The sequence below is a fragment of the Nestor notabilis genome, unplaced genomic scaffold, assembly GCF_000696875.1.
Source record: "Nestor notabilis isolate BGI_N333 unplaced genomic scaffold, ASM69687v1 scaffold12167, whole genome shotgun sequence".
Lineage (NCBI taxonomy): Eukaryota > Metazoa > Chordata > Aves > Psittaciformes > Psittacidae > Nestor > Nestor notabilis.
The window spans coordinates 26,546-53,854 of record NW_009936975.1 but is presented as its reverse complement, the minus strand read 5'-3'; the positions used below and the strand labels follow the sequence as shown (position 1 = coordinate 53,854).

Below are 27,309 nucleotides of genomic sequence, written 5' to 3'. Positions count from 1 at the left end.
AATGATATAATGACTAAGGTATTTTACTGTTTATAGTCCTAGGTTTTGAAAGCCTGATTGATTCTTCCCAACTTGTGGTATCACTGGAGAAGAGAGCTGAGGTGGTTTGGTTTTATAATCCTGGCAAGATGTCCTTCTGTGCCTGGTCCATGTGAGATCAGTGTTTGTCTTCTGCCACTACCTGCTTCTCTGCCCATTGCACTAACTTAGCTTGTCTATTTTTCCTCTTTCTGGTGTGTACTAGGCCCATCACTAAATGTAAGAAGTGAATTCCAAAATGCTTAATAAACACCTCTTAGTGACAGGTAATCCACCCAGTTCCAAGAGGAGCAGCTGAAAGCAACACGTCTGTGGTGCTCCAGTGCTTGAGATGAGCTACTGCACACCAGGAGCTGCAGGCAGCACCTCTGTGTCTGTCTGTACTGAGCCATGTGTTGCTGCCTGGCTTGATACGTCCCTGGGTGTTAAGAGTCCCAGAAGAGGTTCAAGTGGCAATAGCTGAGCCACTCGCTACTGCGCTGCTTATCTGTCAGTTTAAGGCGATGACTGTGCGTGCTGTTTCCCTTTCTAATCTCTTAGGGATTCAGCCAAGCTGGGGCACTTGTGACACAACGGGGAATCATGTTCTTTTTCTTCGTCCTTGTCAGGCTTATCATAGAAACTGCTGTCTTGCACACTCACTCTCTGCCTAGAGTCTCCTGAAGAGCTGAGGTCAGCAACAGGAGCTCAGAGCCTGGATATTCACACAGGAGAGTTGCTTCTTCTGCCTCTTGCCACCTGCCAGGCACCTAAGCTCCTTTCTTCAGCAGTTCTGGGGATTGGCCAGGAAGGAGGTATCTGGATGCTGTGCAGTGCAGTTGCCAGGATGAATTCTTAAACCTTCAAGCCCCTCTAAAGGAGGGGCTGCTGGGTCTTGTGGGGAGCTGTGACACCCATTAGTGGGATATTGCACCCAAGCCAGGCTGGCAGCAGAAACTTAATTCCTTCCAAAGGGCTCAGATAGCTCTGTTCTCACACTGTGCCAGGTTTCTTGGGCAAATACTCACCAAAGAGGTTAAAGCAGCTCCTAAGAAGAACTCTCTTAAGAGGCAGCATTTGCTCAGATGTAGAAATTGGTACAGGTGCCAGCCTGATGATGTGCCAGCTGCACTCTTCTTCTGTCCCGATGTGACTGTTAAGGATCTGGATTTAGCTTTTGGTCAGGCCAGCTCAAGGAAGTGATGATGTGCTGGGAATGATCATTGAGAAGGCACAGGTAAGTGTGCGCTGCTCGTGAATTTCTCCTGGCAACTGGCAGGGATCTTTCTCTTACCCTTTGGGAGTCACTATCGGCACCCGGTTTTGCCATTAAATGGGAATTCAGGGATGTTGAGAAATGAAGCCTGCAAGGACAAACCCCTCTTTTTATCCAAAGCTGCTCCCTCTTCCTAGGATTTTGAGGTCTTTTCCTTTCAGCAGAGAGGCTGCTGTGCAGGGTGCTTGCATGAGCACTGGCAGCAGAGAAATCATTGCCAGTGAAGGCTCCAAGAGCTTAATTCAGTGGGCGCAGAAGTGAGTTTGGAGCATGTACGGGGGAGCCTCTGCACTGCTCTCAGTTGGTATGTCCTTAGTTGAACATTAGTGAACGTTTGCTGCTGAACACAACACCCTGTTCACCACGCAGGTCAAGCTGTCTTAGAATTGGTGTGTAATCCCATGGTTACATGTTCCAGCAAAAGGACCTGCTTTTGTTTGGGTGTTGGGTCTTTAAATCCTTCAAACAGGCTGAATTGTCTAGGAATAAGTTTACTCCTTTAAGGCAGAGCTTCCCAGCCTGACTTTTTCCCAGCATGATTTTGCATTGGGATTGCTCTTTAGTGTTTTGATACTGTGGTTCAAATCTGCGAAAAAAGAGCTGGACCTTTCCTCATTGTTTTCTCAGCTTCCTAATGGCCATTCCTAATTGTAAAGTACCCCTGGGAGAAATGCACAGGAAGGTCCTGGGGTGCATTAGTGCATTGTGCTAACCTTTCTTATCTTTATATAATTTAAAACCATTATGGGATGAGATGACCTTTGAGGAAGAAGGTGGCCATATAACAAAGTATTGAGGAGTATGTGCAGCACTGAGCAGCATTTTGGAGCAGCATTTTGCTCCCTGTGTTGGGAGCAAAGGGAGTCTTTGAAGCAGCTGTTGTTCAAACACAGTGTCCAGGCAGTAGACCATGGTGAGTCAGAAAAGGAATATAGATGAGGCAGAGCTATGTGGGCCCTTCCCTTGAGCCTTCTGTGAATGATACTCAATATGCTAAATATTTAAATACTCCCAAGTTTTGATAGTTTAAGTATACTTTTCAAACAGAGGATTAATTTGATTCATGCTTTTTTGGACATGGGAACAAGTGTTTGATTTAGAATCGTAGAATCATTTAGGTTGGAAAAGACCTTTAAAGGTCATCAAGTCCTACCATTAAAGAAGATCATATGTATGACCTTCTTTGCTTACCCCCTAATAAGTCCTTAACCATCCATGCTTCTCTTCAGCTGTGGGATGGCAGCACAGCTAGTAAAACCAGAGTGCAGAATTTGTCCCTCTTTGAGCTGTTATCTCCTGATGTCCCCAGACCCTCACTATCTGAACTCTGGAAAGTCTCTTCTGACCCCTTTGTACTGTATAAGAAAGGCTTTCATTTTAAAATCTCTGCATTTTTTCAGTGATCCTATAATGCTGATCTGCAAAGGGTCCTCTTTGGAGGGTGGGGGAAGCTGGAGGTTAGAATTAGCTGGGCAGGGGGATGTTAGGACTTTTGGTGGCTTTCCTTCACTGGATGAAATAAAACTTTCAGATGTGTTGAAATCTCCTTACAGGGTGAAATGCAGAAGCCATTCATACCACCTACCACCCAAAGCTGGCCTTAGAGCGCATGAAGCATGAAGCACGTTGTGTGTTTTCTCAAGCTGCAACACATCACTGTTATCCTTCCTGGAGCCGTAATTGGGAGCTTGCCTGTACCAACTGTTTTGGTGGTACAGTTCTCAGAGTGGGACTGAGTGTGCTGACAAGTGGAGCAAATGCTGTGTTTAAAAGATAAGCACTTTGAGAGACCTCACTTGGAAGTGAATCAGAGTTCAAACTTCAGGCAATAAAATGTAGAGAGCTGGCACAGCCTGAAAGGCAATTTCTGTGTCTATTTGTGAGAAGGATGTCAGTGGAGGGAGATGAGTTACAGAAAGATACTGGGACTTGCTTCAAAAGAGTATGGCTGCTATCCAGGGAATTCAGAAATTGTAGGAAGAAAACTGGAGGTGTCTCAGCAGGCTAAATGGGGTGTCTGTGGAAATAAGGTACTTAAAGAATGCAGACTGGCACGTTCTGCTAAAGGACAAATGTCCTGAATAAGCGGGCAGAAAGAGAGGCCTGAGGAGGGCTGTCTAGGAGCAAGCAGAAGTGGAAACTTGTGTGTCACAATGGATGGTCCCAGTGCAAGGAGATAAAAGGAGTTTGAGAAAAGGCACTGGGTGCTATCTGAAACAAAATAATCCCTATATAGCATCTTAATCTATATATTTAGCTACTATTATATTTAGCTACTACATCTTTAGGGCTCTCTTAAGTTACCCTCCTAATGCCTCAGTTCTGTGTTAGTGCCAGATTTTGTTTAACATGCCTGTGTTGATGTGCCTGAAATCACGTTCTGCTAGCTCAGGAATGATGATGAAATCTTTGGGCTCTCAGTCTCAGGCCTCCTCTGACCTTGAAGACCACGAGCCCTGAGCATGCTGTGCTGGTTAGCATCAGATCATTGTTGAAATGCATGCCTTGCTGCTAAATGCTTCAAAGTGATGCCATATGCTCTTCACCTCCATGGCATTGCTGATACCCAGGAGCCAAACATCCCCCTTTCTATGTGACCACTAACACAACGTTCATTGAAGATTCATCTCTGTTAGTCCTGATAGAGATGTGTAATAATAATATACAGCGCAGTCGTTTAGATCCATGTGGTGATGTAACCATTCCTCAGGGATCTACCACTTCTCAGACCATCCTTTTCCCCTGTGTATCTTGGGACTTCTACCATGACTGTCAGCTACTAACAGCAGTACTAACACTGATAGATCAGGCCAATAAAAAGAAGTTCCTGAGCTGCAAATGGTTAGGGAGGTGGGGGGGGTGGGTGCTGAAAGCCTTGGAAAAAGTCCCTCTACACTAGGAATTTACTGGTAGTTACTGTTCCTGTAGGAAATGCCCGCTGCAGTACCCTGCAGCAGGCTGGATTGCTTGTGTTTCTTCATCTCTCCACATCCTGCTCTGTTTTCTAAATGTTTAATTACAGATGGATTGTGGTTTGTGGGTTCACAGCTTTTCTCATCTGCTTTTTGTCAAAGGTAAGCAGATGTTCTGCCTGTTGCTCTGTAGAATTGAATCCCTTGTACAGCAGCTGCCAAGGAGCTCGGGGATAAAAACTTAAGCATATGGAAAAACTGGGATGGGAAGCCAGTTTCTGTGGCTGAGATGATCTTGTTTTGAAATATATCCAGCTGGTCTCTTATGTTCCCAGATGTTGGCCCTCTGCTCTGTCCTGGGAAGCTGTTGCCTCTGGAATTCCACGAGCAGCTGGGAATGTGTGGGTTAGAGGGACCTTTGGTGCTTGACCCCACCTGCTTGCTTTACCTGAAGATGAGTATCTTCAGAGAGAGAGCCTTGTGCTCTCCAGGCTCTGCACGGAGATGAGAACCACGCCAGTTGAATAGGATGTGGCTATGTAATTTACATTGTGTTGGGGTTGGGGATTGTTGAATTTGCATTTATAGTCCATACTCAAATAGGAGAAAACCTGAAAGCAGTCTGATTTGTGGTTACACTCAGATAACCCCCCTCCTGCTGCCAGCCGCCTGTCTCCCTGTGCTGTGCCGACCAGTGCATTTGGAGGCTAGAACTGGGAAATACCATGCAGGCGGTGAGAGCTCTGTGTTCTAGGAAGTGCTGCTGGGACCGTGGGCTGCCTCTGCATTCCCAGGCTGCCTCCCCAAGGCAATAAAAACGTCATTAATCGGTTTAAGTAATTTTTAAATGATGGATGTGTAATGATTTCTGAATAACCCTTCTAATAATAGTGAAGATGCATAAGAGGGTTGAATTAGCATCACGTAAACGAGGTTAATTCTGGTGTTTGAATGGGACTGCTTTGCTCTGCTGCCCGTAAGCATTCTTCTGTCATAATCTTTGTGTGCAATTTTATATCTGCTTGCAAATGATATTTTAAGTTAATTTTCAACATGTGGAACCATGTCAGTTTTCTGACTTGATTATTACTCAGCAAGAAGGATATCAAAACCTTTCAGTTCATGGCATGGATATTTTCCATTTAATCAAGCTATGAACAATATAAGGAAATAATTAGCTGAAGTGGTGTTTGGTTTTGTGCACGAGCCAGCTGCTGGAGGAGATCTGGCTATGGGTCACTTGTAGTGCAGGCACCTCCTGCACTCCCTTGGTTGCTGCTCTGTGATTGTAGCCAAGAAGAAAACTTTGGCTTATTTATCCTTATGGATTTGGGGGCTCAAGAGCTGAGCCCTGGTTCTGTTCCAGAAATGACCTGCACTGCTTGAGGTGTGTCATCTGTAAAGCTGAGACTCATGGTTGTTATTCCACTGAGTCAGGTACCCATGGCATTTCTTGTGCCAAGGGACAGTGGCAAGCAGTTACCATCCCACTGGAAGAGCCGGAGCACACTTACTCCACAGCAATCCACAGTGGCGCTTGTTGCTACATCCGCTTCTCCGTGCAGTTTCAGCAGCCTGGGTGGTAGCTGCTGAAGTGTGAACCGTGGGGTAGGATACTTGGAGAGCTGTCAGCTCATTGTTAAGCGGCTCTGAAGTGAGATTTTACTGCAGGTTTTAATGTTTGGCCAACTTCAGTTAAAGCAGAAGCCTCGTTTGATGTGAGGGAGTGTGCCGTGCTCTGAAAGCTCTCCACGTTTCACATTTTCTAGGTCACTCTTGGATGCTCTAATTTATTTTTTTCCAGAGAAACAGTTAGCAAAAACTTTGACATTGCTGATTTATATTCTTCTGTCATCTCAGTCTTGGAGAACATAGAGATACTTTTCTGGCAAGTTCTCCCCCTCCTTAACCCCCCATCATCATCATTAGAAGGCTGTCAGCAAGCATGAGAAATCCCAGCATGCCAACTGTAAATGCTAATTGACAGATAAGCAGCTGAAGTGGGTAGCTCGTGCCATGCCTGACCTGCAGCAGTCTGTCTCCTGGCCCCGTCAGGAGCTGTTTTGCTTCCCTAGGAAGCATGATCAAAGTGATCTGTGCTCAGGTACTGCACTACTCGGCAGCAGACAGTGGAGATAGCTGTGCTCTGTTCAGAGCAGGAGGCAAGTTCTTGCCTTCCTAAACTGGTGTGACTGCAAAGAGGTTAAACTAGGGATGAGTTAAAACCAGCCTCATGGGTGGGTGTTAGATGTGCTAAGAGTGTCGTCTGGGTTTTTTTTTCTTACAGTTAGGCTTACCTTTACCACTTAGATCTTACTGATACTCTTTTAATGCTTCCAGTTTAACTGTCTTTGCAGACAGAGAGCTTGGAAACTGCTCTAGTAAAACTGGAGTTCTGTTGCTGAAGACTTGTGCCCAGCAGATGTGCAGCCTCCAGAGTGCTTTTGGAAGGATTTCATCACCTGTGGATATCGTCACTAAGGGATTTTCCCTTTTTCCTTCCCTCTCTTGAAGGAACCTGTTCTTGTGGGGTTTGCCCCTGCTTAGTGAAGGGTCATTGCTACTTGGCTGTGTGCTCTTTCTGCAGACAGGCTTTATGGTTTCACGGCATCACTCTGTAGGACCACCTCATGGTGGGATTGCTCAGTTGATAAGTCTATTGCCAGTAATATTTACCCACTAGGCCATCAGCTATTATTCAGGATGATGCAGATGTTTGAGTAGCTTTAGCTGAAATGGCTTGTACCAAATTGTATCACTTAGCTTAGAATCCAGCACTGCATCTTCAACAGACCTCTGAGCAAAAAAATATCTAACTGTGTTTGAAAGATACCAAACAATAGCATAAATCATTGCTCCCAGGAGTGAAGTCCTGACACTTTGTTTTGATGAATTTGGCTTGATTTTGATGAATTCAGAAAAAACAGTAGAATCTGCTTGTGTCCTTGGAAATCCAGACATTTCCATGGCTGAGAGCTCAGTGTTCCAGGACTGCGGAGCTGGGCAGCCTTTTAAACCCCTCACTGTTGAGTCAACTGTATGCTTACTGCTCGTTTTGAGGGGGAGGTTCCTGACTGGGAGGACCAGAGAGACATTTCTGTAGCTTACTGATTTAGAGAGAAAAGGCCAAGCTGCGCAGAAGAACAGAAGGTTGAAAACCCACAAGGAGGATAACAGACATAGAGCAGGTCAGTCGGTGAGAGAGGTCCAGGCTAGAATGCATGAATACGTAAGAGCTTGTCACAGTCTGGGTGCCAGATAGTACATATGGCATAACTTTGGCATACCTTTTCTTTTCCCCTAGCACTGTTTCCTGAAATTCTCAGAGAATCTTTGTGTTTTCAAAAGATCTGCTCAGTTGAAAGTGGTGAGCTGAGAATTAGGGTATTATCCAAAATATTCTGCGGAGAAAAGGAGGAAGAGATAAAAAGAACAAGCAGTAGCAGGAACTAGAGGAAATAAAAGTTCTGAAAATATTCTATAGTAACAAAATGGGGGAATGAGGAATTTAAAGTCACTGAATCCTGACAATGTGTATCCTAAACGAAGGACTCATTTTGTGGTGTTAAATGATGATTGCAACCTTGAAAATGACTTTATCAAGAAGAAATCAGTAAGAGAGAGCTTGTTGGACAAGTAAGCAGGCAATCAGCAGGGTGCTAAGGAAATCAGGGAGTAATTATGCAAGTGACACTTTTTGCAGTCTCCAAGAACTGAATTTGTAGTAGAGACCTGCACTACGTGCACTTACAAAACATTTTCCATAACCCAAAAATAATCTTAAGGCTTTCTGGCAAGTGTTATCCACAATGGCTAGTAGCAGGATGAAGCTGTGTGATGGATTGCCCTGCCAGAGTAGTGTCCTCAGATCTAGTTGTCCTGATTTCCAGAGCTCATAGGCAGGGCTGGAAGTGCCTGCTGAGCAGCTGCTGGTTTTGAGGGCTTCCCTGGGCTCAGGGCTGCAGCTCTGCTCGTGGGGATGTGCACCCTGCCTTCTCTCCCTGCCTGCACTCGGTGGGTCCTGAGGCAGGCATGGGCGCTTCTAGCCTGCTCTCCTGGTGCTGCCCATCTCCTGAGTGTGTGATATGATGTGATATGATGGGTGCCCTGCTTAGGAGAGGGAGCATGTCCATCTCAGAGGGACCAGCAGTCCCATTAGGACAGCCTTGATTGCCTCCTCCCTGTCCTTCTCACTTGTGTTTCCTCACGTGTCTTAAAGAAGGTGTAAACCTTCTCCTGGGCATGTAAGGTAGGCAGTACTCCACGATGTGAATAGACTCTGAGGAGATTCCTTGCATCTGAGGTTTCAGTACTGGGTGCAAATGCCGGCAACATCTAGGAACAGCTCAGGTTTCTGTGAGGTAAATCCATGCTGGAAAGCACTATTTGAACTGCTGGACAGCAGAAAGGAAACCCCTCATGTATATAGGCCTGGTAGGAAAGGGTGGTCTTGGTTCAGGCAGGCTATGGAGAGGGGAGCTGTGGAACTTGGCTGTACAAGGCAGTGTCTTTGGTCTCCAGCTTTCTCTGCTGCATTTTTTCTCAGGGGTTAAAGGTTTGTTGTTGTATTGCCACTTAGTGATTCCCTGCCATGAACTCTTCCCTCTACTTTACATATTCCCAATCATCTCCATGTTCTGCACAGCAGTTTATGCATGAGTGTATCATAACTTCCGAATAATAACTCTGGGAACTTGTTTCTCATGTTCATGGTTTGCTCTGTTGGTTCTTGCATGACTAGGCTACTGGGTCAGAGTACCTGGGAAGCTTCTGACTCATCAGAGCTCCCCAGAATAGCTTGAGGCGTTTACAGCTCCCTGATATCTGTCTGTGCCATCCAGCAGTGGGCCAGAAGAGCAACTGCTCTCCTGGGGCTTGGGAGACCTGGGTCTGAGTCTCATTATTGTCACTGAGTCTCATATTGTGGTATTGGGAAATACAGGCTGCATGGTCTGGCAGTGCCTCCAGTGACTTGAGATGTCTCACAGCTCCGTGCACTTGCGGCTCAGCCTGCATCCTGCATGCCCAGGCATGTTGTATTGTCCATGGCACATGAGAGCCACCAGGAATCCTTGCTGCTCACTGCTTTTAGGGGCTGTTCCAGACAGGAGCTGGGGAACTTGCACCTATGACTTCATTTCACCCTAAAATCATCGACATTTCAGCAGAGCTTATGGATTTGTTGGGCTCCTGACGTCTCTCCAAAGCATCATGCATGGAGCTGAAGGCAGTGTGTCTTTGTAGGCAGTGGAGCTCCTCTGCTGCGGCTGCACCAGTGCTCAAGGCCACCCCACCAAGGACTGGCTGCAGAACAGCAGCTCTGCTGGTTGTGGAGCCAGTGGACTTGCCACATGCTGGCATACCTCTCTGAAGGGTCTCATGAGTGACATGAAGACTAACCCAAGTATGGAAATTCTCTCACCTCAGTAGCATTTTTCCTTGTATACCTCCTCAAGTAGCTGCCTTGAGGCCAGCCTGGTGGTGACTGATGTGAAGGAGGCTGTCCAGCTGCCCCTTTCCAGCTTGTGGACAAAAGCAGGTTAAAGCAGCTTCCCTCTGGTGCTCTGGTTATTCTGTCTCTGCTCTTCCTGGGAGGTGGCAAAGCCTCTTCTGCCTAGTTCCTCTGGAGCTAACAGCTTTGCTACCCTGCGCTAGAGCAGGGTGCAGGCAGTTTCCCTTCCACTTCCATGACAGAGGTCCAGCTAACTGAACTGGGAGGCTTTCTCCCCTTTTCACCTTATTCCACATGTATAACCAGTTCCTTTAGGAACCAGAGCTTTAACCCCTTTCTTTGCCTCTGAGTAATCTGCGTGTGCTGGGCACATTCGTCATTTACCCCCTTGTCTCAACAGGGAACTCTTTCGATCGGTGGCAAAGAAGTGACCCTTGAGTACACCCCATGCCCAGAGTTTTGGCGCTGCAAACGTGTAAGTATGTGATGAGAGCTGTGTTGTGCGTCCTCTGCTGGCTCTCAGGGCAGTGAAGCGGGGAGGAGTGTGAGATGTTGCTCTGTTGCTGAAGATCTTTAAGAGTAATACTTGTGTCCTGAAGCTTTTCTAAACCTCTATGGTTTTCCCTACTTTGTTTTTGACACCACCTATGTGAGTGAGTGTTGCTTTGGTACAGGTAGTCAGTGTTTTACACACAGAGCAGTTTTTTCCCTCTGCAGTGGTTCCCTTTTAACATGTGGGGAAAATAGTGTGTGGATCCTTTCTCCTTAAAAAACAAAATGAAACAGTGATTCTGCCAAACAGAATGAACAGGCTTTCACTCTGGTTCACATGTGTTACCAGTGTCTTCACTGGCCAGGTAACCAGAGCTTTCACCAGCAAAACCATAAATAGTGCAAACCACCCCTGTGTCTCATGGAGGAACCTGTGATCTGGATTTAAGTGTAGTAAGTACAGCAAGGAAGGAAGCATGGAAATGAGTCCATGTCCAGGCAGCAGTTAGTACAGGCTGGAGGTGGCCCAGGGGTCTGTTTTGTTCCGTGTCCTTCCTATGGTTCTCCCAGAATGGGCACTTTTGGCTGCAGAAGGCTGGGGAGGAGTGCTAAAGCAAAGGGAGGGTTGTTGCCTGCGTTCCCACCGACTGCAAACAAGAGGTTGCAGCAGGGTAGGAAGGGATCAGTTGTAGTACACTCCCACCTTGACCGCTGGACACACTGGGCTACAAAACCCATCATCCAGGCTAACTGGATGCACTCCAGCTGCCAGCAGAGCCACTGCTCAGTGTCTTGTCTGTGCTTGCATTGCTCCAAAGATGGAAACAGAAGTTTCAGGCAGCGATTTCTTCAACAGCTGTACATGTGACAGGAAGTAGCTGTATTGTCCCTTCTGTTGTTGTGCGTAAGTATGGCCTGAAAGAGCTTCCTTGTGCCCTAAAGCATTTGCAGGGCTTCAGTTAGAGGAAAAAGAAAATGGTATGAAAGAGAAGCAATGCATTTCCAAAGAGCTTGAACAGGAAGTTAGGAGTGCTGTGTCTGGAGCGAGCTCTGAAGACGGTGCTTGGCTCTTTCCATGGTGGTTCTGCATGGGATAGCCATCCAAGCCTGTATAGCCCTACCTCTTGGTTAGCGGACACCTCTTCATTGACTCTCGCTGTGCAGCAAATTACATCAGTATCTACAGTTTAGCTCAGATAAGGACTTTGTCACTACTTTAGGAGAGAATTGAGATTAGAGAATACAAAGGTAATTTTGGATCCTTTGAAACAACATGATGCTAGCAATACAGTGCCTAGCATGTAGCTTTTTGGTCCAGTGTCACTTGAGAGGGGGAAGAGTCCCATCTCAATTTCACCAGGGACTAGTGAAGTACCTCCATGGTGATCTGTGCTCAGAAGCTGTGTGAAAATCCTGTTCCCAAGGCAATCCCAGCTGTGAGCCCTATGAGCATTTCTCTTCCATTCCAGCCAAGGCTCCTGCTCCCATTACCCATCCTGTCTCTCAGGCTCTTTCCATAACTTTTCTGTGGCTGTAGTTACCTTCTGAAAGCACTGTGGTGTGTGGCATTCTGGCGTAGCTTATATCCACTGCCTTCAAAACATGACTTCCTCATGCTGTCCATCTTCCATTGCAGTGTAAGGTGTGCACTGTGGGCTACAGATCTTCCTGCTCCTATTGCAAGCTGCCAAGAGATGGTGAGTATATCTGGTCCCTGTGCTTGGTCGGTTAGAAGTTTCATCTGCCCTGACAAGTAAGTTTCTCCTCTGGCTTCCCCGTGGCATCCCTCTTGTTTGACTGAGCACTGTCAGAGAATTATTAGTTTTGCTTCATTTAGACCCTTTTCCCTGTCCATACTAGAGATGTTACCTGTGGATCTGTTACCACCAGGTTCTCTGTTCTTGTGAGGCTTGGTGGAGAGGTGTCTTACTGCACAGAGCCTTTCCTCTCTGTTGCTCTGGTGGTGTCCTTCATCCATGGAGTTGCAGGCTGTGTGTCCTCCAGCAGTGTGAGCTAGTACTGCTGGCCCTTGATGGCTTCCCCTTGACCCACCTTCCCTGGGAGATACAGCTGCATGGGTTTGGTGTTATTCTTTTGAGGCTCTCAGATTAGAGGTGAATCCAGGATTTGAATTGCTGAACTCACCTTGCTGAGTGTAAGAAGTTAATGGAAAGGAGTTCTGCTCCTCCAGGAGCTTCTCATTAACCCTACTAGCACCTCTACTTTTTGTGCTGGGAGAGCATGAGAGCCAAAATACTCCCGTGAGGAACTGATATCCTTGTAATGAGCAGGTATTCCAGGCACTCTGTAAGCTTTGACTCTGTATCTTTGAGCAGACTTCTCATGCTTTGCATTTCTTACCTGCATACCCCAGGCAGAAGGGCATTAAAATAACCGCTGATGCAGAACTCTCTATTTACTGAAGCAGTGTCCCCATGGTTGTGCTTTCTTTGCACTGTGGCTCCTCCATCAGCGTTATGAAGGCGAAGCTGGCCCAGCACAACTGTGGGTTGTAATAAAACTGCCGAGGAGCAAATTAAACAGAGCCTTAAGATGCTGTGAAGACAGATTGTGGTGCATGCTTCTTACTGACCTGCTTTTGTTGATTGTGAAAACATGTGTAATAAGGTAACCTCTCTCTGCCCTTTAATTTCTGGGTGAAACAGAACAACTCTCTAGGCATATACAGTTGTGGCTGGAGCTTCGCATGAGTTCTTGCTTGCTTTGTGACTGGTGGGCTTGAAACAGACTTTAATATGCCTCTCTTACAGGAAGCAGAGCAGGCCCAGAGTCCAGAGGTGTTTCTGAGGGAGAGGATGCACCAGCTGAGCAAGAATTCAGTAAGATAATTGCTCTCCTCATCGCTGGGGTTGTGCTCATCTCGGTGTGATTTGCATGGGCAGTTTTCTCAGCTGCATGTGCAGACTGGATTCATATGCAAATTTTACAAGGCTCATCAAGTGTAGCCAAAACTCTGCACGCTGCAGACTGCAGATGAATTGTTGCAGGTCTGTCCAACATGAGCTGTGCTTACAGCCAAGCCAGTCAGTGTCCAGTGTTCCCAACGTTTATGTGTAGAACCTCTGTGTGTTCTGCCATGCTGCCCACTGCCCAGACTGAAGAGAGTGGGGCGTGCTCTGGGGGACATTAAAAAGTGAAGCTTCACTGTGCCAGGTTTTGCACTCTCATTTCTTTCTCTTTGTGGGAAGAGGCTTCAGCAGCAGGTGCACGGCTGGTGATAGCTGACTTTGCAGCCCCACAGCTTTGGTAGGGATCTCTTCTAAAGTGAAGCCAGATGCTTCAGAGGCCTTCAAGCACAGAAGCTTGATGGGATTTATCTTCTTTATACGGCACAGATAGGCTGGGGGGCAGGGTGTTTCCATGTATCTGCCTCATCTGTGGTAAATTGGCACCTGATAAAATCAGTGATTGTATTATCATGCATTTCACTCGGTGATCATAGGGGCCTGAACCCAGTTTTCCTCTAGCATGGAGATAGGGTGGCAGTTACTAGTTGATACTACTCAGCTATGGGTGTTCAAGAATACATCAGGCATAGTAAGGATATCACTGCCATGTAGGTTGTCCTGGACATAGAGGGAACATACCTGAACGCATCCCTGATTCACGTTTGCCCTGTCAAGAGGCAGTCCTGAAAAGAGCCGATAGAGCCTCTTGTCTCTGACAGGAGAGGTCAGGTAAAGGAGCCCAACATGAAATAAGGCAATGGAAGGATGAGCAGTATCTAGCTTGTCCTTTACACACCTTGTGCCTGCAGTGTGTTAAGACAGAGGATATGCAAAGGGCAGAAAAGGTTAGCCTTTTGTAAGGGGTGTTAGTGCAGTGGTCAGAAAATAGGAGAAGAAAAACACATGTTGAAACACTATGTAGAACCAGTCCATTTCTCCTCTGTAATAGCAGAGACAAAGCTTGAAAAACCTGAGCAAGAGTTATCAGGACAACCAGGATCTCCAAAGCAGCCTCTCCAGCCCCCGGTTCCTGCTCCACAGCAGGAGTGTCAGCCTCAGGAAGAGGAGCCAAGGAAGAGAGATGAAGGGAGAGAGCGGCGGCCCTCACAGGAAAAGAGACGAGACATGGACCGGCACCAGGAGCTGCCTTCTCAGAGAGAAGCAGAGGAAACCACACCACAGGATGGTGGAGGAAGCAGAAGTGAGTGGCAAAGGTCCCTGCTTTGGATTCATCTTGCTTCCACTCCATGGGGCCACCTGCAGAAAGGGCAGCATTTCACTAAAACCTCTGGAGGAGGTTTCTGTGTTATACAAGTGAAGTAATGATGGGCTGTCCATCCCCAAAGGCCATGGCCAGTTGCCTTTAAGAAAATTAATTCAGGGCATGGTGGCTTCAGGGTGGCACAGTTAACACAGCAGCAAAAGTCTCTCTGGCCAGAAGTTACTGTGGGCTGAGCTCCTCTGAGGAGGGGCCTGCTTTCTGCTGTGTTTTCTGGGAAGGAAAGGTTAGCACTTGGAAGCAGTCCTCTGAGCATCTTGCAAAGTGGAGAAAAAAACAGTGATGGCCTTCAGTCAGACTCAACTGCAAGAAGCCACGCTGTTGCTTTGAGTGGGTTTAGTTTTACCCATGCTGTCACAATAAACTTAGGTCTGAATTATCTTTTTCTACTTTTTCCCTCCTGGCCACATCCCTCGTTGGGCTTCACAGCAATTATGCTGAAGCGTATTACTCGATTCACCCCACCAGAGGTGATTGTGGGGCTCCTGGCCCCATACGTGCGTCTCTCCACATCCAGTGTGCGCATCATGAAGAACAAGGCTGGGCGAATGGGGCAAACCTATGGCTTCATCGAACTGGACTCACATGCTGTAAGTAGTTTTCTGCTTTCACATGCTCCCCCTGTTGGCATCTATAGCTTGTAGTAGACACCACTGTAAGAAATAGCTGTACTTGTGAGGCCGCTGTCCTGGAGTGAGTCCTCTCTTCTGCTTGTCTGGCTTTAGAAGCCAAAGACTGTCTTTGTTGTCAGAAGTTGTGATGCTGAGTGAGTTTCTGGCCTCAAGACCTTTCTTTGTAGATCCTCCTAAACTTGAATACCTCTTGCACAGGTAGTTTTCAGGGAACTTGAGTTCAATGGCTTCTGCCGGCAGAAGGCAAGAATCTTAATTAAGTACCATGGTGGAGGATTCACATTTTCTGTTTCTGGGTGATTCCCAGGCTCCATAGCTGTGCTCTGGCATTGGTCCAGGGAGTGCCACAGCAGCCACAGTGCTGCATTGTCCAGTAGCCCTAGGAGAATACAGTCCCTAGCTGGCTGCTGAAAGCACTCATAGGACAAGCAGAGAACCTAACAATGCATTGATCCTTTTTGTCCCATCCTAAATACCTTTCATTAATATTTAGACAAGAGTGTTGTGTTTCCTGTCCTAGTATGGTCACTGTGTAAGCACAAAGCCTTCCTTTCAGGCAGGCTGGATTTGAGAAACAAGCTTAGTTTCCTTCTCATGGATGTGAAGTTCTCCTTTCCTTTTACAGGAGGCAATGAGGTTGCTAAAGATACTGCAGAATCTGGATCCCCCGATCTGCATTGATGGACGTACGGTGGAAGTGAATCTTGCTACAGGGAGGAGAAGGTATAGACAGATGAGGTAGTAGGGTTCTCCTTTGTGTGATGTGCTGCAAGGCTAGAGCTGTGTTGTCAGACCAAGTGCTTAAAGGTTGGCACACGAGTTAGCACAGATGCTCCTACAACATAAAAATGTGTTGGGAGAGTTGAAGGCATTGGAGCTAGAAGAAGCTTCAGTGATTGAGCAGTATTGGATTAATCATCGTATTGCATGGCCTCTTGTTGTCCAGACATCAAATCCCATTGTGGGGGAATTAATGGGTTCAGCTTTTTAAAAAGCAGTTGGAGAGATTCATCTTTGCAGACACAGCAGAGTGTGGTCATAACTCTTGTGGAGACAGTGATCTGCAAAGTCTCTCCCGGGATGGACACAATCCAGCATGTGGCCAGCGAAGATAGTCTTTCTGCCTTTATTGGTCCTACTGATCATTTTGAGTATACTGAGGCTAATGTGAAGCCAGACAAACATTAACCTGCAACCTTTATCTCAACAGGAATGACTATGGGGAACATGGTGACAATTCCTACTATGGCCCGGTAGGTCTGCACAGCTTCTCTGCAGGTCACTGGAAAGGGAGGGAGCACTGGGGATTATAGCCCTGACTTTAGGCTTTTAGGCTTTTTCCTTTTGGCTGCTGAAAGTTTAACATATTTGAAGATGGGATGATAATGCTCAAGTGTGCTCCTCGCTGCTACTCTTAACTGTGCATAGAAGTGCAAGTCAGACTGCAGATGCTGCTGGAGGGAGTTCTGGGCTGGATTACTCTGTACCATGCTTATGCAGAGTGATTTAACTGATGACTGATGGCAATTCTTGGAGTGAATGTCTCTTCTCTAGTGCTTGTTACTAGACTACAAGGCTCTTCCCTTACTGAAAGGGCTGGAAGCTTCGATATAGATTGCCAGGAACACCTAATTTAAAGATTCATGAAAGCTACAGGGGTCTCCTGCTTTGCAGCACTGTCCATACCTCTGTAGATGAAAAGCTATGTCTGCTTGTGCTCTATTTAGGGCAGCTAAATGAGCTGTTTTCCTGAACTTTGGGTCTATGAGAGGGAGGAAAAGCAATATGATGTTTGTCAAAGAGCCTCTCATCTGTTTGTGTTGTTTACTTACTCCAGGGCAGAAGAGGCATGAGAGACAGGAGGGGTGGCGAATCACAGAGACGCACCAGGGCACAGTGTAAGTTAAGCTCTGCCTCACTCCTACTGTGGACACTTTTCTTCCTTAAAAGGGCACTGACATGTAGAAATCAGCCCCACAATATTTTTAAAGGCTAAGAGTAGGTTTGTTTGCTACACCCACTTCTGAGGTTTTTTGCCAACTTTGTTTAGTCACATTTTCCTATCCGATGATGTGTTTCTCTTCTGTTACTGTGCAAAACTACATGCAGATAAAGAAAACTTGCTGCATGCTTTTCCTTGTTGTGGTGAACTGATGGGATAAAATCAGACTGGCAATTACTAGATGAGACAGAAGAAAATACATTTTATGCAGGAGTGCCAGTAGCTAGAAGAACACTCCTGATTCTTTTACTAACTTGTTTGTAGCTGAACTCTGTCTAATAACACTTTGGGAATGAGAAACATTATAGGCTTACCCTTAAGGCCCTTGGCTTTTCATGTAGAAACAGTTTGCTCCCCTTTCTTGTCCAGAGCTTTCATGCACCCATGGGGTGGAAGGGATGTGGGGAGTGTCACCACTTAAACAGGAGACTGTTTGAAAGAGCACAGATCTTCCTTGTTCACAAGGGTGGGTGGACACAGAGCCTGGGACTCATTACCCCATTCTTAGGGAAATTACTGGATTTCATGTCTTTGTCCAATCAAGTGTTGTGGTCTGGTGATCTCAGCACAGGCCCTGTGAATGTGTTTTGATGTGGAAATTTTGCCAGAGTCCTAAACCAGAAGAATTGTGAAAACCCATCTCCCTTCTTACTCCTTAAAGAAAAGAATATGTAGGTCAAGTGAGTGAGGCTACTCATACCTCTGTTGCCAGGAGAGAAAAATTCTTCTTTCCCACTCTTGATCCTTTCACCAGTGTAATATTTGCTCATGCTTTTGTCTTTGTAAAACACAAGTTCTGCTTTTGGAAGATTGTGGTGTTAACTCTTGTCTTTCTGTTCAGCTCCATCAGACGTGTCCACATACATATATGATCCTGAAACTGGGAATTACTACGACCCTATAGCTGGGACATACTATGACCCCAGGACTCAGGTGAGTGTGTGGGAAGGAAATGTTGCACACAGTGCATTCTTACAAACTGCCCTTCTCTGGAGAGATTTTGCAGCTAGATCCTGAAGACAGGCCAGCATGGGACAGCACAGAGGCAGCTTTGTTTCTCTCAGTCCTCTGGCCTGTGTGAAAGGCATATATGTTCCAAAATACCAACTTAATGAGAGGCTAGGAACCCTTTAGCTGTGCCTTGAATCTGTTACTGTAGCTGCCTTTTTGGCCTCTGAAGCCCTGCCTTGGATGGTTTTTGGTAGTCTCTTCTTTGAGTAGACTTACAGGCATCCTTGCTAGGCTTTTCTGAAGATCTGCGATATGTAGCTCTCTATTCAAATATGGACAGCAGCGCTCTGTTTTCATCTGTGGTTTGTTTGCTTCCTGACCCCAGCTAGCAATAGTTTACAGAATGTCAAAAAAGAGCCTTCAGTAGAGGTTCTTTGGGACTGTGATCTTGGTTTTGTGATTTTGGAGTTACCCATGCTCCGGGTGAGCAGAGTAGTACCTGTGATGACCTGACTGTGGTAGACTGTCTCGTCCTCCAGCAAAGTTCTCAAGCCTTTGCCCTCAGTTGTCTGAGGCTTTGCAGTTCCTTCTGTGCTGGTCTCCCAGCCCAATAAAGAAGATTGCAGGGGGTTGGCTAAGTCTTTTGCAAACGCCTCTTTCAGAGAGAAGTCACAATAGACCGAGAAGCTTGTTCATCACCTCCAGAGAGCAGGAGGCGACGGCATGGGAGCCAAGAGCGGCATGGGAGCCAAGAACGCCAAGAACGGACAAATGAAAGGAAGGAGCCACACAGCAGGGACAAAAGGGAGAAAGGGAAAAGTACTTCTGCTAAGGTAAATCCCTCCAGGCATCAGAGATCTGATCAGAGATCTGAGGCCAGGAGGCTGAGGTAAGAGAGGTTAGAAAATAGGGAGTAATTTATAGAGGATTCAAAAGAGGAGGGACAGTGAGAGGAAGTGATGAAATACATGGGGTCAGCAGCAGGCCAGGAATGTGTTTGTTGTCAGGCTAGGTGGGAGTAAGTTCCTGAAATTTTTCTCTTGTGACATTAAGTCAGGGCTTCTCGGTCCTTCCTTATGGTAAAGGATTCAAAAACATCTAGGTAACTGGGACACGCATTTTACTCGTGCTGCTGGAAGCACTCTGCTGTTGTAACAGGGCCATCAAAAAATAGCAGAGATATTTAAACATACCAAGTCAGATAATAACAGAGACTCAGCTCTCCCCTCACTGCAGTTTCTGCTCCCTCCAAACATCATGGACAGGCAGGAAGATGAGCCAGGCAGTACATTGCTGAGGTGCAATGCCGATACATCCTCCAGAGCCCTGGAGATACAGTCCCTCCCAGAGCCCCGGTCCTGGGGCAGTGCGTGCCATTGCTGCTCCCAGTGAGCAAATGCTGTCTCCCCAGTATGGGGAGTTGCTGGCTAGGAGTAGCTGCCCAAAGAGATGTTTGAGCATGGGTGTTGGACCACAGCCCAGTGCTGTGATACTGAATGGGCCTGAGGATCACCAGGAGAGTTTGTAGAAGTGATTTAGCTGTGCATGCACAAACTTTGTTTTCCTCCTTGCCTGCTGGTCTGGATATATTCTGTGGCATGACCAGGCCTGGGCAGTTGGGACCCAAAGAGTGTAATTGTCCCTGATGTTGGTACCAAGCCAGCCAAGGAGTCTCATCTGGTATGGAGGCTGCCTGCTTTCAAGGGCACAGATGTAGGACAAACATGGTCATGTATGACTGGAGGGTGAAAAGCATCTCCAGGAGAAATCCTCTCATCATTTTTCCTGGCTGCCTGTTTTCTGTGGATGCTCAGAGGCGGCTTCCTGTCTGTTCTGTGCATTCTCTGACCCCTGTGCTGCTACTGGCCTAATACCCAATCTTGGGTTTTTCAGAATGAGCCTGGAGAAGAGAGGTTCTTTGCAGAAGATGTCTTCAAAAAGCCATTGCCTCCCTCTGTGAAAAAGGATGAGAGTACAGGCCTGGTAAGATGTTGTATAGTATTAGTCAAGTCTGCATAGTCCCTAGTCAAGTATGAGTAACTAATGAACTGCTAAACTAGAGCGTGGCCAGGGCTCCAGACCAGTTCTCTGTAAAGCGTGTAGATGTGGAGCTTCAGCCCAGGCTTCTCTTTGTGCTGCTGGACATACAAGTGAGCATCACAGGCTCCTGTTGTTGCACTGCTATGTGACTGCAGTCTCTGGTGTTCTTTGGCCAGTCTAAAGATGATCCTGGAAACACCACCACCCTGGTTGAGCTTGGTCATATGTTGGGCCACAGACACAGCAGAGAAAAACTGGTGTTGTCATCTTTTCCCCTCCCCACCTATAGTACTTGTGCTTTGTCTTGCCTCTCACAGGCAGGCAGAAAGAACTGCAGCTCTTCCTGGGATGGTGGGTTTCTCTGTTACTGGTCTCCATTTGTGTCCTTTGTGCACACACAGAGGTGTACAAATGTGACCTGGCCCTGCCCAGGCCCCTCACTGGTCTGAGGCATGGCTGGGGCTGCTGCCAGCATCACAGTCCAGCAGAGAGTGAGAGTGGGGCAGACTGGGATGGCATGGTGAGCTGCTGCAGCTGTCCCTGAAACCAAGGGCATAGCTCCAGGAGAGTTATGGATTCCCCAGAATGGGTATGTCTCCCACCAAAACCCCCACTTCATTTCTGGCAACTGCCTGGTTTCCTTGGAGGCCTTTTTAAATGGGTGCCTAGCTATTGTGTGCACTGAGTCCATGCTGTGGTGGTCTTAACACCTGATCTTGACTGTTTCAGAATGAGGCTGGAGAGGAGAAGTTCTCTGCAGAAGATGTCTTTAAAAAACCATTACCTCCCTCTGTGAAAAAGGATGAGAGTGCAGCCCCGGTAAGCGGCTCCATAGGATTGGGTTTTGCCTTGTTTGAACCTGAGTGCAGGACTAGAGAGGCTCTCCAAAGCCTGGCCATGACCTTGAGTGATAGAGGTGCCAGCTGCTCGTGACGAAGGAAGGAGCGTTGGAGATGGAATGGTGAAGCCAGTTTGGTTTATACCTCTGAGTTTGTGGACTTCTAACATGGGGAAATTTGATACCTGCATTTAAGCAGTGTCTTCTTGCTCAAGCAGTCCTCAGACAGAAAACTCTTCCAGCTGCCTCCTCACTGCTTTGCTAGAGGAAGTGACTGACAGCAACTCCCTGCCAAATAGCTGCTGCTTTGGTCAGCTTCTTGTGCTTAGGTGTGTGGCAGATGGGGAAAGCCTGGCACCAAAGCACAGCTCATCTACAGAGCAGAAGGGCTTCTACCCTGTGGTGTTTAAATGTTGGCCAGTCAGCTTCTTTCCATTCCCTGCCTGTGTTGCTGGGATGCTGCTCCCTAGCTCCTGGGCTGGAACAAAGACAGAAATCATAGGGAGACTGGCTGGGAAGCCCAGCTCCACACAGCAAGGCAAACATGATGCTAAAAATTGGCATGCTTTTCTGCTGCTTCTCTCAGCCCAAGGTGGTGAACCCTCTGATAGGACTTTTGGGAGAGTATGGAGGAGACAGTGACAATGAAGAGGAGGAGGAAGAGGAGGAACAGTCACAGGCTCAGTGGCTGCCACCTCCCCACCCACCAACACAACGAGAGGAGCAGCTGAGGAAGGCCAAGGCCAATGATGACAAGCTGACCGACTGGAACAAGCTGGCTTGCCTGCTCTGCAGGAGGCAGTTTCCCAACAAGGAAGTGCTCATCAAGCACCAGCAGCTTTCCAACCTGCACAAGGTATGGGGGAGCTGGTAGCTGCAGGGCTGTGTCTGTGCTGGAAGCTGCCTTTGGCTCAACAGTGTTGTGATTTGCAGGGAAAAATGCAACGATTGGGTGGGAAGAGCTGTGCTGAATTTGGCACAGTAGCAAGGCAAAGTTCCCATCAAAGCTCTGTTCAAAGTATTGTGTGAGCTGCTTGTTCCTGCCATGGGAGCGCTGTAACATCAAGGTGTGACTTTTTAAGCTGTAGCGAGATAGCTGAGCCTTGGGGAGAGTGTGGTGCTGGCACACATGAATGTGACAGCAGTAGGAACTTAGCACATGCCTCCCCATGTTCTGTACTGCCTTTGAGCTCTTGCTTCTAGGAGGGCCAAACTGCACGCAGGTTAAAATAGAACTTCCTTACTGTGGAGAGGAAAGGCTCCTGGTCTCTGGGGGAGAGCAGGTAGTCTGGGCTGCAGGAGATGCTGCTGCGCCTGGTGTAGTGCAGGTACAAGAGCATGCTGCCCTACCTGTACTCCTTATGGGTGGAGCAGTTGACCCTGACAGCCTGTATGCTCTGGTGACACTGGCTTCTGTTTTCCTCCTTTCAGCAAAACCTGGAAATACATATGAAGATCAAACGATCTGAGCAGGAACTGGCGTATTTGGAGAAGAGAGAGCGTGAGGTGGGTCTGTGGTGGTGGGCGGGCTTCTGTCTGTGGTTCTGCATGAGAGGGATGTTGGACCCTCCACTTGTGCACCTGTATCTGCAGCTTGGGCATCAAATGCCTCCCAAAGAGTCTTAGACAGAACCATGGGCACACTCTGCGACTGGACCTCTAGACAGTGCTCTGATTTCTCAGAGCAGGTCTTCTTACTCCCAGAAGGTTCTGAGTGTGGTTCTGTTGTCCTGCAAGCCAGTGTTGGGCTCTGGACTAAGTGGGACTCAAATTTCCATCTAAAATCAATGTGGTGTGTGGGCTGCTGCTGCCTGGGCAGGAATGGGAGAGCTGTAACTGTCTGTTGTTTGGAGGGTAGCAGTGCTGCTCCTGGTGCCATAGCTGGAAGGCTGCAACCACAGGTCTGGGTTAGCCCAACAGATGCCATCAGGATAGAGTAAGTGGATTGTGGATCCCAGAAACATTCAGTGGGTCTCCAGGACAGATTTCCAGCCAGCTTAGGATGAGATGAGATGTGTCTGCAGAGCAGTCTCCTGCAGAGCGTTGAATCCCTTGTAGCTCCTGGACTTAATTTGTTCTTCCTGTTATGAAGGGGAGACATAAAGACAAAGGAAATGACCGGAGAGAGAAATTCCAGCAGATGGATTCACCAGAGAGGAAACGACTCAGATACGACCGGGACACAGAGAGGTAATGCCTGCTCTTAGGTCTCTTTGGGGCTGCTGATGCCAGCATGGCCTGTGTGCTGCTGGTGTGCCAAGGCCAGGAATCAGCTGGTGGGGTAGATCTGCATGAGTCACAGCCAGACAGGCCGAGATTCTCATGGGTAGAGTTCCCCAGAGGGGAGCCTGTTGTGCTGCAGGACATCTTCGAGAAGGCCAGGGGTGCAGGGGTGAAAAGGGTTTAGGGGAAAGCAGAGACAAGCTGCCTGGTACTGGAGGAGTGAAATGGGGGGTTTGAGTGTGCCTTACCAGGCGCAGGGAGCAGAATGCAACCTGTTCCCATCCACCTTGTCCTTAAGGCACTTGTTGTCCTCCTGTCCTGGCATCTAGCCATTGAAAGAAAGAGCAAAGCTGCGTTTCATCTGTTCCACTGACTCAGAGGAACACTGGGAGCTGTTTCCATCTCATGCAGAGTAGGTGGAGGAAGAAAGTGTGGAGCTCTCAAAAGACCTGCCTGCTGCAAGCTCGCGTGTTCCAGTGGGCTGAGGAACTGTTAGGCATGTGGTGAAGACAAAATGGTTGTGTGCCTGTCCGCTTCTGATGCAGCACCTCAGAAGGAGACCTTTCCTCCATGTCTTGCAGTTTAAAAATCCACATCTTGTCTTCCCTCTGTTTTCCTGGAACAGCTGTGGGTAAACTAAGGCAGTTTGTGTGTAGTGTCAGCAGCAGCCACAATGTAGAACTTTCCTGATGAAAACTATTTTTGTGCTGAGCAGTTTTCAAAACTGTGGGTTTAGGTTAATGGTCTTGGGTGAGTAATGACCAGGTGGGAGAAGGGGTGTCTAAATCAACACTGCATCTATTGAGCTCCATGACCACAGCACTGGGAGAAAAGAAAGATCTGGCAGAGCAGCAAGGATTACACTTCACTTCCTTGCTAGTGCTAAAAATTGATGAAGAAATGCAAGCACAGAGTGCTCCTGGCTTGCTTGTACCATAAATATTTTGGAGCCCGAGCTCATTTCCTGCACCCTGGTGTATCTTCCCCTGAGGTGGGACAAGAAGTTATGCAGTCAAAGGTGTCTGAGCCCTGCACACAGAATCCACCATGTTAGTTTCCTTGGCCAGTGTGCTTTTTGCAGGGAACTTGGGTATCCCTTAGGAGAAGCTGGAATATCAATGAAGGTGCTATTAGCAGAGCTAAAAATCTCTGGCATGTGTTTGAAGCAAGACCAGACAATTGATTCTGCTTCTTTTGCAGTGACTATGACCCAAGGATTGATAGTAACAACAAAGGGAACCGAGTGTTGCAGTCCACAGGGTGGAAGAAAGGCTTCAGCCACAACCAGCAGGGCACAACTTCCCCAATGGAGGTGAGTCTTCCCTTCCTTTCAGAACACGACTGTCCTGCAGCCAGTAATGTCTCCCAAGATGGCTGAAGGGAGTTCCCAGCCAGAACAAGTCAGGCTGCAAGACTCAGCACCCGCTAGATGGAATAATACATGTGCACTGATTAACTTTGCAGGGTGGGAGGGGCTGCAAGTATGTTGGCAGTCGAAAAAGGTTAGAATTTATATGGGTTTTGAGGTGTTGAAAATAGAGTAACAGTGAAGGTCATAGGATCTGACTAATACATGCCCAAAGCCAGGCTGGGGTTTGAGCAGGTTGCCAGCTCAGTGCTCTGCAGCCATGTGAGCTGGGGGAAAAGGTGAAGCTCCAAGGAGCAGGAGGTGTGAGCAGAGCCAAAGCCACAGGGCACGTAATGCTATTTGTCTGCTCTGCTTAGTGCTTGTGAGGCTCTCACTGCTGCTCTGGACTGTGGACTTCGAAAGGTAATACCAGGGTACATAATCTAATGAAGAGCCGAGTGTTCCCATCAGCAAAAGGCTGCAGGGATAGGCAGGATTGGATAGATCCTGCCTTCTGGGATGGGCTGGTCTCCGGGTGGACTTTAATTGGCTGCAGAGGGTTTATCTGACAAGTGCCCTCGGGCAGGGACTGCCCCCCTTGCCCAGGGCACATGAGCAGCACCGTGCCCTTGTGGCTGCTGTCACTTGCGGTGCTGTTGCTGGTGGTGTCAGGTCTGTTACCGGGCTGCCTCGCTGCTGTGGTGTCAGTGCTTCCCCGAGGGGCAGGCGATGGCAGCGCAGCTCACATTGCGACATTGGGCTTGCAGTCGAGTGTATCATTAAAGGCAAATATTTGAGGCTTCGTGACGTGTGTTTGCTTGAGCCCACACACACGAGGCAAGATTCCCTTTTCAGTGCAAACAGCAACCCCAGCTGTTGCTCAGTCTTCATGGAGAGTTTCCTGTGGCCCTAAAATGGGCTTTGTTGAAGAGCCAGCTCCAGCGATGTGCTCTGGGAGGTCTGACCTCCAGTCAGGGCTCCCCAGACTGGATGAGGATGCTGACAGCAAAGTTCTCAGGCAATTCCCATAAAGGCCTCCCAAAAGAACCCTGGAGATGTGCTTGCTTTTCACTTCCAAGTCATGCTGGGCAACGCCATGTGCCCACTTCAGCCCTGCAGGATTTTGATCTCTCAGCCTAACTGATGACATCTCTGGTACTCAAATAAGTTGGACTTCAAAGCAAGAGAAACTTTCAGCCTTGGGCCTGCTCTCCTGCGCTAGCTCTAGGCAGGTATTACTGAATAATTCAGATGCTGGCTGCAGAAGCCAGTCCTTAAAAACTGGTTGAAATTCAAAGTGAGCTACCAGAGCCCATGGGAACTCTTATTAGAGGAGAAAACAGCCAAGCTTCTGCAAACGCAGGCTAACTGCAGTCTGCTCCCCGGGAGCCCAGCTCTTGCTGGCACTTCCCTTTGCTCTGTTTCAATCCTCACTTGCACACGGCTGCTGCCTGTTTTGGCTGCCCGCCCCCACCAGCCATATGCTCATGTTGTTCCCTGCAGCCAGTCCCTGTGATTCCATTCCCACCGGGCATTTGCTGGCTGGTTTTGGTGCCCACAGAGGGCCCATAGTTTCCCCTGAACAGCTTTTGGAGAAGCACGGTGCACTTGCGGTTCCTCCTCTCCCAGATCCACATGGCAGCAGTCGGCTGTCCTGAAGCAGCCCAGGGGAAGCTTTCTCTTTATGGGCAGGCAGCAAGGAGGAGAAATCACTAACTCGAAGTGTGTCTGTTTGCAGGCAGAAAATCGGAGGAAGGGCCCTGGCCTGGGGGCCCCAGGGAAGCCCAGCAAGAGGCAGTCCAACGAGACCTACCGTGACGCTGTCAGGAGGGTCATGTTTGCCCGCTATAAGGAACTGGAGTGAAGGGTGCAGAAAACCCCAAGCCTGTCTTCCTTTATCTCTGTCTTTCTCTCTGTGTCATGTTCTTTTGGGGGTTTGTTTTGTTTTTGTTTTTGAGGGGTTTTTTTTTGTTTGTTTTTTTGTTTGTTTGTTTTTTGTTTTCTTTTTTGGAATTGTTACAGGTTTTGCTGCTAGGAGTTTTTTAATAAAACTGAAAATTTGTCAGTGCTTGTCTCTTGCCTAAAATTGTGTGTTGTAAAAGCATCACAGCTTTGGAATATTCTCATCGTGTTTTGCTTTCTGCTGATGAGGACCCTGGTTGCTGCAGCCATTCCGTGAGGCTGGGACAGGTTTGGTCATGCGTCGTCCTGCCTGCAGTATGTTCCCTGCCAGCTCCTGGTACCTTGTACGCATAGGTCAGGATGTGAACTGGGAGCAGGGGATAGCCCCAAGGCCTGGAAGGAATTTGGGAGCAGGGGCAACTCCTGGCTGCTAGCAAGGACAACTGAATTCAATTAATAGCAAAAGCTTAGTGACTAAAGGTAGTCTAATGCATGCTGGGTGTTATCTGGGCTTCCCAACCAAGGCAGAGCCCCTCCCCATCCTCCCCACTGAACACAGGGAGGGCTGAATCTGGCAGCAGTGGTGTTCAGGCCCCTCAAGGGTGGTGTTTGTGAAAGGAAAAGCCACTTCAGCAAGTGCTGGTGGCACTTGCTGTACTCTCTGTACACCAGGGAGTACAGAGGCATCTGGGGAGGTTAGAAACCCACTTTTTCATGGGTGTAGTGGTTTTATGTCTTTAATGTTTTTTAAAGGATGGTCACCTAAAGCCCCAGCTGTGTTGCAACTACCTTTATATCTTAGTTATTTTGTTTGTATTTACAAGATTTTCACAACTGTGCTAGTGCTTTTGCCACATTCAGCATGTGCGTTCGTGCCATCCTGTGGTGATGGGGATGATTGAAGATTACAATTTTGGTGTTTTGGAACGTCCTGGTAAGAGTTACTGGAACAGGAACCACAGGTGACAAGGCTGA

The 27,309-nt window shown here is 47.8% G+C and overlaps 1 protein-coding gene across 1 annotated transcript in view; it reads left to right on the top strand.

The window, feature by feature from the left end:
* RBM6 (RNA binding motif protein 6) overlaps positions 1-26,497 on the top strand; it is a 53,479-nt gene extending 26,982 nt beyond the window's left edge. The window contains exons 6-22 of the mRNA XM_010018611.1: positions 10,059-10,133; positions 11,787-11,847; positions 12,922-12,990; positions 14,069-14,320; positions 14,828-14,988; positions 15,656-15,753; positions 16,241-16,283; positions 16,868-16,928; positions 17,874-17,965; positions 18,646-18,816; positions 19,877-19,966; positions 20,753-20,842; positions 21,448-21,717; positions 22,293-22,367; positions 22,954-23,051; positions 24,285-24,396; positions 26,171-26,497. Of these exons, the coding sequence (XP_010016913.1) occupies positions 10,059-10,133; positions 11,787-11,847; positions 12,922-12,990; positions 14,069-14,320; positions 14,828-14,988; positions 15,656-15,753; positions 16,241-16,283; positions 16,868-16,928; positions 17,874-17,965; positions 18,646-18,816; positions 19,877-19,966; positions 20,753-20,842; positions 21,448-21,717; positions 22,293-22,367; positions 22,954-23,051; positions 24,285-24,396; positions 26,171-26,296 (1,944 nt within the window). The 3' untranslated portion in view covers positions 26,297-26,497. The remainder of the gene's footprint in view (positions 1-10,058; positions 10,134-11,786; positions 11,848-12,921; positions 12,991-14,068; positions 14,321-14,827; positions 14,989-15,655; positions 15,754-16,240; positions 16,284-16,867; positions 16,929-17,873; positions 17,966-18,645; positions 18,817-19,876; positions 19,967-20,752; positions 20,843-21,447; positions 21,718-22,292; positions 22,368-22,953; positions 23,052-24,284; positions 24,397-26,170) is intronic.
* Positions 26,498-27,309: the final 812 nt, after the last annotated feature.